This window comes from Quercus suber, unplaced genomic scaffold, assembly GCF_002906115.3.
Source record: "Quercus suber isolate HL8 unplaced genomic scaffold, Cork oak 2.0 scaffold_1259, whole genome shotgun sequence".
Taxonomy (NCBI): domain Eukaryota; kingdom Viridiplantae; phylum Streptophyta; class Magnoliopsida; order Fagales; family Fagaceae; genus Quercus; species Quercus suber.
The window spans coordinates 23,352-34,096 of NW_027070651.1; the positions used below are offsets into that span (position 1 = coordinate 23,352).

The following is a 10,745-nucleotide window of genomic DNA, read 5'->3' on the forward strand; positions in this document are numbered from 1 at the left end:
AACAATTCGACTTCAGAGGAGTCGATTTTACTGTTCATATCACCTATTTTTTTGGGCCACATAGATAAAGAAATCGAGTCCTTTATTCTCATTTTCTATACATAGAAATCGACTACAGGAAAGTCGCTTTCAACACAAAGAAAACGACTTCATTGAAGTCGATTTCACTCTGTAGAAATTCAAAGATCCATTCACGTTGTGACCTTCAAATCCAAAACGGACCCGAGCGTGTTGGTCAGAATCAGCGCCTGGATTCTTCGTGCTTCGCCGTCGGTATTGCTGGGTTCGTCGGGGTCTGGTTCGTCGGCGCCTGGGTTCGTGGGTTCGTCGCGCTTGGGTTCGTGGGTTCGTGGGTTCGTCGGCGCTTGCTCGTCGCGCCTGGGTTCGTCGCGCCTGGGTTCGTGGGTTCATCGGTGCCTGCTCGTCGTGCCTAGGTTCGTCGGTGCCTGGGTTTGTCGTGCCTGGGTTCGTGGGTTCGTCGGTGCCTGCTTGCTCGTCGGTGTTGCTCGTTGCTGGGTTCGTTTGCTTCTTCTGTGACAACAACTGAAGCTTAACTGGGTGGAGTTCGTGGGGTTTTTGGGCACTGAAGTCGATTTTTATGTATAAAAAATGAGTATAATGGACTCGATTTTTTTATCTACGTGGCGCAAAAATAGGCGATATGAACAGTAAAATCGGCTCCTCTGAAGTCGAATCGTTAGAAATGCAATATGTTTGAAACGTTGCTTAACTAATAATATTGTTTGGGTTTTATAGTTATTTTCTAAAAAAAACCCGAACAGTAGTTAGAAAACAAAAAGGGACCGCACTGACATATTGCACCTGAACCGAGCACCCTCACGTAATTTCACACACAAAGAATTTTGCAAATGACCGCGATCCCTCAATGGCAGCCATCAGTCATCCTCATTCTACTGCCTCACTCACACACTGACGGGTCCCACAGCTTATGTGTGAGAGACCCGGCATATTATTTTCGCTCCTTTATAAGCTGGTATATGGTGCCGGGTCCCTCACACACTGGCGGGTCCTACACACTGTGGGGCCCGCCTATGTGTGAGAGACCCGGCATAAATGCCGGGTAGACCATTTAATTTTCGCTACTATATTCTATATTCCATTTCGTCATTCACTCACTCACACGTACACCGTTTCCTCCAAATATATACATAGATATAAAAATAAATTCCATTCTAATTCATTCCTCTCCTTCTCACTCATTTCTTCACAAAGCCTCTCAGATTCGAAAGGCTCTGAATAGCTTTCAACAAACAAACCCTAGCGATTTCGTTTTTCAAATTCTCGGCGAGCTACGATCTTCTCTGCAACTTTGGTGCTCTTCCATGGCGGCTTCGCGCCCTCGATCGTCGTCTATTTGCGGTTTGATCGGACTATAGAGCTCGTTCCGGTTGTGGCCGATTCGAATCGGCTTGGTTATTCAACATGTTCGAAGCTCACGTAAGGGTTTTAACTATTAAATTTTCGTTTCGTGGCCATGAACTTATTGATTTTTGTGTATTCTGTGAAATTTGATGAAAAAGCGTGAATTACTGCTTTGTAATATGGTTTTGATTATTTTTCTTTGAATTAACTTTTGTTAGTGTTTGTGTAGTGTTTTTGGCAATGTATCATTCTAACTCCTTTTTTTTTTTTTTTTTCAGTTTTTGAAATCACGTTATCGTTCTTCTTTGTTAATTAGTTGGTTTAGCATAATGATAGTATGATTCGCAGTGATTTTGTACTCGGAGCTAAGTTTTAAGTATCTAAAGACTGTTAAGTGGAATAGAAAGTGAATGTTAGCGTACACAATGAGGGTTGTGAAGGTGAATGAACCGAACCGAGAATAGTAGAAGTTGTTGAATTTGGATTTAGTTTTCAAGTGTCTCATTGCCTCCTTTTTCATTTTTTTTTTTTTTTAAAGTCTGTCAAGATAAATGTGATACAATATAGCAGAAGGATAATTTTATGGGGCAATTGTATGTCAAATCGTGTTTGTGCTTATTAAGCACTAGTTCAAATGGCACATCATCGGTGATTGTAAGTTTGCAATCACAGGCTGTGTTACTTACATTAAAAATTAAGAAGAGGTCCTATCATGCTTTATTGTTTAAGTCACTTAAAAATCTATTTATATGGTGTTTTCAAGGGTTCTATAAGGCTTAATTTTCCTTGAGGGAAAGCAGCTGATGGTGTGTTAAGGTGCCTTGGAAGGTCTCATAATCTCGTTCTTTGCTTGGGTAGAACATTGGACAAATTTTTTTCTTTTTGGATAAATAAAACATTTGTTATTGATAATTGAAAAATTGTCTTAAGTACACAGGTTATATACCATGGTACTCAAAATCATCTGGTTGGACAAATTTTAATGATTGGTCATTCTTCAAACCACAATATATTTATTAGTAGCAAATTTGTTGATCATTTTTTGCGTCATTGTACAGTGGTGAGAGATATATGGTTACTTGTATTTTCGTTGTTTGAAGCATCATCGGTTACACTGCAGACAATTATACAATTATTAAGCTGCGGGCAATGGAGGTTTCAACGTCATCTTAGATTTAAAGATTGGAATTCTGTCCCATTATGTGTCTTGTGGACAATTTGGCTAGAGTGTAATGGTNGGGGGGGGGGGGGGGGGGGGGGGGGGAATTGACGTACTTTTGAAGATGTGGAGTACATGTTGACTCAATTGCTAGCATCTTTCATTAGTTCTCTTTATGGGTGGTCTTTTGCTTTGGGTTTCACAGATATTAATTTTGTTTAATCTTTCATAGTGTCAATTCATGTGTAGATATTTTTTCCATTTGTAATTCTTTTGGCTACTTTGTGTCTTTTTTATGAAGTAGACTCGTTTCAATAAAATTATTCCCTATTAAAAAAATAAAAAATCTGTAAGTTGACAATGAAATTGAGGACATTGGGATAGATCAGAGACAAGACAAAAAAGGATGATAGGTTTGAAATTCATACTTTTTTTGAAAATTTAGGGGTACTCTCTTACGGGAGCAGGATAAGAGAATTGTGGCTGAAATGTCCTGGTTATGCATGAGGATGACTAATGGTTGCCCTAAGGTATTAAAATTTGTACTTAACAAAAAAAGGTAGTAGAATTTGTGGAAACAAGGGGTATATATCCTTTCTAAAATTCTAATTGTGCATTGGGGGTTAGGCAGCATGGGGGAATATCCTCGCTTGTGATAATCTCATTAAGAGAGGATTCACACTAGTGGGGTGGTGTTGTATGTGTCGTTGAGTTTGTGGAATCTTCAGAGCTACAATTTTTTGATAAGTAATATAGAGTTGTTTTCTAGATCATTGTTTGAGTGGTCTAGGGCTTGGGGTTTCATTAATACCAACTCAATTCCTGAGTTTTAGAATCATTATCTTTATGTACATAACTTTTATGTAATTCTTTAGACTTCTTAATGTTCACTTTCGTGTGTACGTAGTAGTTGTGTTCAATAAAATACTTATTTACTTACTCTATTGTAACCATTGTGCTTATTTTTTTTTTCTCATTTATTTACTTCTAAAAAAAGGGAAAAATCTGAGAGAGCTTGGTGCACTCTTGGTCTTCCTTTCATATGGGAAGTTTGAACTATTCATTTGGATTATGAACTTGTCCTTGTTAATCCCTTCTTATTTTCTCTGTTCTTCCTCCTTATCATCATACTGTGCTTTAAGACAATTTGCGCAATTTTTTTATTTATTACATCCTTGATTCGGAGCTTGTTTTATGTTACTTTTCTAAAGCTTATGGATGTGAGATGGTGTTATACTTCATTATATTTTAATAATTTTGTCTGGAAATCATGTGGATAAAGCGGTTGCTTATGATCCTTGTTGCCAGGTTCTGCATTTGCTTCGAAGGTATTTGGGTGAATATGTCCATGGACTCTCAGTTGAGGCTTTGAGAATCAGTGTTTGGAAAGGTTTGTTCCCTGATCTTTAGCTTGCTCATATGCCGTGGTGTACTGATCCTGCGCCTCTCTTTTTGAGCTGTTTGAGTTGTTTCCTTTAGAAGCAATATGTTTACTAAATATGTGAAACATACTGGAGTTCATTGGTACAAATGTGTTTTGACTTGTTGATTTGACCTTGGTTGACAAAATCGTGTCAAATCTCAAATAATTTGTGCTGAGATGCTTGCAAGATTGAATTATTGCCTTTGGCAGAATATCTTTTTACCTTTTTTAGAATTTATAGACTACATGGACTTGTGATTGTAATTCTTAAGGGGTAGTTTGGTACACATATTGTGTATTCGAGGTGCTATCTTTATTATTGTTTATTTATTTTGAATATATATTTTTTACTTAAAAAAAAAAATCTGTGATGATTAATTCTTTCTATGAAGTTAAAGAATTTTTTATCCATTTAAAATGTTCCTTATATATCTTTCACAGGTGATGTTGTTCTCAAAGATTTGAAATTGAAGGCAGAGGCACTAAATTCACTAAAACTTCCGGTCACTGTGAAAGCTGGTTTTGTTGGTACCATAACATTAAAGGTAGCATTTCTTGGTATCTATTGCACAATGGCTGACATTTGGATCCTAACCCTTGTTTTTTATTTTTTCCCATCAGTTTCATCTTATTTTCTTTATCATTCTTTTATTAGGTAGAATTATTTCTTGTTCTTTTAGATGGATGAGACATGGTCTGGTCTTTCTAGTTTGTTTGTATTCCGCATTTCATTACATGTCTTGATAAAATATACCAAATTTTTGTCCTTACTTGTATATGGATCCATTATGTTTTGCCTTAAAAAAAAAATCTGTGATGATTAATTCTTTCTATGAAGTTAAAGAATTTTTTATCCATTTAAAATGTTCCTTATATATCTTTCACAGGTGATGTTGTTCTCAAAGATTTGAAATTGAAGGCAGAGGCACTAAATTCACTAAAACTTCCGGTCACTGTGAAAGCTGGTTTTGTTGGTACCATAACATTAAAGGTAGCATTTCTTGGTATCTATTGCACAATGGCTGACATTTGGATCCTAACCCTTGTTTTTTATTTTTTCCCATCAGTTTCATCTTATTTTCTTTATCATTCTTTTATTAGGTAGAATTATTTCTTGTTCTTTTAGATGGATGAGACATGGTCTGGTCTTTCTAGTTTGTTTGTATTCCGCATTTCATTACATGTCTTGATAAAATATACCAAATTTTTGTCCTTACTTGTATATGGATCCATTATGTTTTGCCTTTTTTTAAAAGAAATTATATTTATTTTGATTGATAACGTTTTAGAAAATTAATTGTTCATGTAGCCTTTTTTGGAACATCAGAAGGGAATTGTTCTTGTGAAGAAAAGCCTTTGTTGTAGTTGGGAGGATCCTTCAGGTGTCTTCTATGGTCCCTTCTGCTGCCATAAGAGGGGATCCAATTGAATATCCATTTAGGCTGTTCTTATTACTGATGATACTTAGAAATTTTAAGTTTTTGCTGCTATCAGTTTATTACTATTTTATACAAAAATTATAGATTGAAATATTTTAAGTGGGGAACTTGAAAAGTACTAAATATGTAGAGTCAGGGAAGTGAAACTATCAGCCTTCAAATAGAATTTATAGTTTATGCATATTTGTGTCAAATTTTGTTGGTAGGAGATATGATGACATATTGTTGAAACATTGTCATCAAAATAGTAATTCACTTGATGTTCACAGTGACTGGAAATCTAGACTATAATTTAGTTTCCTAATGTGCTTTGAAATATGCTGTTTATGTTCTAATTTTTATAATTTCTTTCATTTCACCTTTTGCCTTATTAATTTCAGGTTCCTTGGAAAAGTTTGGGAAAAGAACCTGTGATTGTTCTCATTGATCGTGTTTTTGTTCTTGCTCATCCAGCTCCTGATGGTCGAACTCTTAAGGTAGGATGGTGTTCTCTTTAATGGAAATAATTGATATCATTATCAGTTATCACTAAAGAGAGGTCTGTGGCTTGTCTGGGTTTATCTTGTTTCAATACTCTTTTCAGGAGGAGGACAGGGAAAAACTTTTTGAAGCCAAACGTCAACAGATTGAGGTAAAATTCTGATATACATGTGTGTCTGTGCATGCGTCTCTTTATACCTTGTGAGAGGCACTTTAAGATGTTTTCCATGCATGATTTTCCTCTCTTATGAATCATCTTCAAATACACATAGGTCAAAGCATATGGATCATTTGGTGGATTGGAGTATTGTTTTGGTTGGTTGTTGCTGTACGTGTAAGTCCAGTTGTGAAACTGTGAATCATTTATTAATCCATTATTTGATAGCTTGGGATTTGCAGAGTTTGGCTTTTATGTTTGTTGGGTGATGCCCAAGAAGGTTTTGGTCCTCTTGGGGTGGGGGCTTGGTTTGGTAAACATTGGAGTTCCTTTTTTTTTTTTGATAGGTAATAAGAGTCATATTATTCATAAAAGATAATAAAAAAGAAAAGGAGAATACAAGGTGTTCGTGATGATGAACACAGGAAAAAACAACAAAAAGAGACAAAGAAATAAAGAACTCAAGAGACTATTCTAAGAAGAAAAAAAAAAAACTCTATGACAGAAGAACAATTCGAAGAACCCCAACACCTAGACCAATCAAAAAGAGTTCGTAGGCACAGTGGCTCCAATAAAACAGCAAAATCTCCCTGGAGCTTGGCATGACCCATTGAATCCCAAAGACCTGAAGCATATGCGGACTTTTGAGGAACTCTATTTGATTGGTCTTGGGCTTGGGGACTCACGACTAGTGATTCTCTCTCTTTTTTTCTTAGCTCTCTTTTCTTTTGTAATTAATTTGTTGCTTGGTTTTCTTTTGTTTCTTTTCTCTTTCCCTTTTCTTGTAATTTTTGGGTTTGCTCTGTGCTTTTCATGCATAGAGTAGCCTTTTGTATATATATCATTCTTACTTATAAAAAAAAAAATCCACCCATAAAAAATGTGCTACAGGACAATGAAGAAGGATATGGTCCATGGATTCCCTATTACAGCACACATACAACACTGATTCGCCAAAGAGAGACCCCTAAGTATGAGATTATCCAAATTAAGAATCTAACAATGAGCTGCTGTCCACAAAAAGAAAGCTACCCTTTTAGGAACCTTAACTTTCCAAATACCCTTCTAAGGGAAAATGGAGTTACGAACATCCCGAATCTCATGGTAATAGGACTGGGTATCAAACTTACCATTACCATTAAGGCATCAATGAAGACTGTCACACCCAACACCCCTAGGAATCTGGGATTGAATAAAGTCAAGGAAAGAGAAGACTGCTTCTTGTTCCCAATTGTGGAAGTCCCTATAAAATCTCAAGTTTCAAACTCTATCATTTCCAACCTCCTGATGCAGGGATAGAAACAACTGAACTTTTAATGGAATGGAGCTCTCAATTATGGTGCTAAAATGATCATTTGTGAGAATGTTGTTTGAGTGGTTTAGCTCCCTTGGCCCATGTGACATACATTTGGTTGTAGATTTTATTGATTCTCTTTCATTTCATATGTAATTCTTTATTCTTGTTATTCTTTACACAAACTGTTGTCTCTCCTCCATTTAATTAATTTTTCATTACTCATAGAAAAATAGGTAAAAGCATATGGTCAATATAGTAAATTCTTTTCCCAGACACATAATTTTGCAATCATAAAAATTGTTAATTTCTGTAATTAGCCTAGAATTTGGATTTTGTGATATGCTTATGTTGAAATGGCATACTTGTGTAAGTTTGTTGGTGTTTTTATTACCGTTGCATATGGGAAGATACTTTCCTTCTTTGTCCTTGATGACTATTATTTTTTAAATACTTTTTCCCTCTTGCATGCAGGAAGCAGAGTCAGCAACCTTGGAAGCAATATCAAGGTCAAAGCTAGGAAGTGTAAGCTTATAAATTTAATGCCCCTATGAGTATAGGAATTAATTATGATCTAATAGAGCTACTTTATAGATAGTAAGTGTTAATTTATTTTTTTAGCAGTGATTTTCATACTTAGGTAGGTTTTTATTTTATTATTTATTTTTTTATGTTTATCTTGCTTCATTTGTCAATGAATGTTTCAATTTTGTCTGTCATAGTTACATTTTCGGACTTTCTAATTTGTATTTGCATTGGCAATTTCTCATCTTGGCTACAAAGACTGCTATGATTGTCTTGGTTGATGTTCATGGTATTTTCTATTGTGAAGCCAAAATTTTGGGTTGCGTCTTTTGTTGAAGCCATGAAGAAGTTCTCAATCAGATTGGAATTTAAAAGCAAGATCTTTTGCCCAAATTTTGTATTACTCTGTCATACTTTCTACTTGGCTTTTTGTAAGTTTGTTTGTCTTGTTTTATTTCTTTTCCAGGTTAGAAAAGAATGTGGTTGCAACCCACTTGTTATTTCTGTCATGCAAAACAAAAAGAAGAGATACCACTGTGGTTCTCTTATTTTTATTTTTGGTGTGATTTTGTGTTGTACTGTATTATATTGAGGGTTGGCATTCAGATCTTGTCTTTTTTGCATCTGTAATGGATAAATTTAGTTTGGCCTAGTAAGGTGTTATGGAGTATGTTGTGGGGGTACATGCAGCTTTCTATGTTCATGGTTTGTCAAGTTAATTTGATATGGGTGGTTTGAGACAAAGCTAGAGGTAGCATCAATTTATGACAAGGTAAGGGAAAATGGCGTAAGATGGTATTTGCATGGTTGAACAATTAAATAAGGTCCAATTAGATATTTGTGGACGTCATTATAATCATGAGGAGCCTTGCTTCTTCAAACTTTTTAGCAATTGATTCCTAACTACTAGTGATCATACTTATACTTTTAGGCAGCCAGTATATACTGCTAATTTTTTTATTATAAATTATTTAAGTCTACCTTTACCTTTTTCTGTCTCGTTTATTTTTGGCATGATGTTTGGCCAAGTTGTTTTATTTTTTTTCCTTTTCTTTATGATTGTATTTTCAGAGTGCATGAGTATGTTTTGCTCAAGCTTGCTTCTTAAATTCCAGTGTTTGTGAGAAAACATGGTGATATATTCACATTTTGGTGTTCCAATTCATATTATTGTTTTTTTTTTTTTTTGGCAGCCACCTCCTGGAAATTCATGGCTAGGTTCTCTAATTGCTACTATTATCGGAAATCTTAAGATATCGATTAGCAATGTACATTTTAGATATGAGGATTCTGTCAGGTTGGTGGACACATTTTTTTCTGAATGTTTCTGTCTTCTGTTGAAGTGTGAGATCTTTATTTATCTGTTTGTTTATTTCTACTATCCTGATTTGTTTATGAATGGGATTAAATACTGACTGTCTGACTGTTGAAAAACAACTGTTGTTTTGCAGTAATCCTGGACATCCATTTTCTTCGGGTGTTACTTTGGCCAAACTTGCTGCTGTTACAATGGATGAGCAGGGAAATGAAACCTTTGACACTAGTGGTGCTTTGGATAAATTGCGAAAGGTGAGGTTTTCTTTTTTCTTGTGAAGCTTCTTTTACCAAAATAGTTAAGTGAAGAGTGTCACAAGGCATTGCCCTGGCATCCTGTGGAAGAGTATTTGGAGTGTTAGGCCCTACTGCAGGTCTCTTTTTTTAGTTTGTTTATTTCTACTATCCTGATTTGTTTATGAATGGGATTAAATACTGACTGTCTGACTGTTGAAAAACAACTGTTGTTTTGCAGTAATCCTGGACATCCATTTTCTTCGGGTGTTACTTTGGCCAAACTTGCTGCTGTTACAATGGATGAGCAGGGAAATGAAACCTTTGACACTAGTGGTGCTTTGGATAAATTGCGAAAGGTGAGGTTTTCTTTTTTCTTGTGAAGCTTCTTTTACCAAAATAGTTAAGTGAAGAGTGTCACAAGGCATTGCCCTGGCATCCTGTGGAAGAGTATTTGGAGTGTTAGGCCCTACTGCAGGTCTCTTTTTTTTGCTTGGAGTGTGGCATGGGGGAAGATTCTCATGTGTGACAATCTTTTTTTTTTTTTTTTGATAAGTTATAGAAGTTTTATTGATAGAAGATTATTTCATGAACTGTTTTTTTTTTTTTTTGATAAGTAATAGAAGTTTTATTTATAGAAGAGTATTTCATGTTCACGTTGATGAGCATAAAGTACTTGAATCTATTACAAGCAATCAATAAGAAATTCTAACAGAACTCATGTGTGACAATCTCCTTAAGCAAGGTTATAAGTTAGTAGGGTGGTGTTGTATGTGTCGGTGTAGTGGGGAGCATGCTTTTCAGATTTGGACCGTTCAAAGAAACGGAAAAAGGAGAAGTTCAAGGTTTTAAAGGTTGGATTGAGGGTTCAACCGAGGTCGAACCATGATGACGTCAAAATTAATTTAATAGTAATTAAAATACAAATAAAGGTATTAAAATGATAAAAATTAACAAAATTTTACTAAAAAAATATCTAAAAAAATTTAAATAAATTTCAAATGATTTTTCACAATTTTTATAAAGTTAATAGAAAAAAATGAGGCATAAACAAGTCTAAAAAAAATTGTGTTTGGTAATCTTTCAAATAAAAAACATTTTAGTCTAAAATAAAATCATTTTCAACATAAATTTATAAATTGCACATTCAAATGTAAAAGCATAATTCTTGAACCACTAATAAATCATCAAATAATAATATAGATTGAGAGAGAGGTAATATGATAAATTGAAAAATTATAATCTAAACTTAAAATAAATATAATATGAAATCTAAGAATGACACAACAAAGTAGCTTGGCTTGGTGGTTAGTGTGTCAGTATAAGCTTTAGTAAAA

General features: G+C 34.8%; 1 protein-coding gene and 1 long non-coding RNA gene across 2 annotated transcripts; both read left to right on the forward strand.

Annotated features, from left to right (window-relative positions):
- The first annotated feature begins 1,117 nt into the window (after nucleotides 1-1,117).
- On the forward strand, nucleotides 1,118-4,529 carry LOC136061456 (uncharacterized). Its single transcript, XR_010627487.1, has 3 exons — nucleotides 1,118-1,458; nucleotides 3,851-3,932; nucleotides 4,407-4,529. It is a non-coding gene; the product is annotated as an uncharacterized LOC136061456 (long non-coding RNA).
- A 116-nt stretch (nucleotides 4,530-4,645) lies between these two features.
- Nucleotides 4,646-9,530, forward strand: LOC112032795 (intermembrane lipid transfer protein VPS13). The gene is made up of 7 exons (XM_065769667.1): nucleotides 4,646-4,673; nucleotides 4,853-4,956; nucleotides 5,785-5,880; nucleotides 5,988-6,035; nucleotides 7,810-7,860; nucleotides 9,054-9,157; nucleotides 9,312-9,530. Exons 1-7 carry the CDS (start codon nucleotides 4,646-4,648, stop codon nucleotides 9,451-9,453), a joined length of 573 nt encoding a protein of 190 aa, XP_065625739.1. The 3' UTR covers nucleotides 9,454-9,530.
- The last annotated feature ends 1,215 nt before the right edge of the window (nucleotides 9,531-10,745 follow it).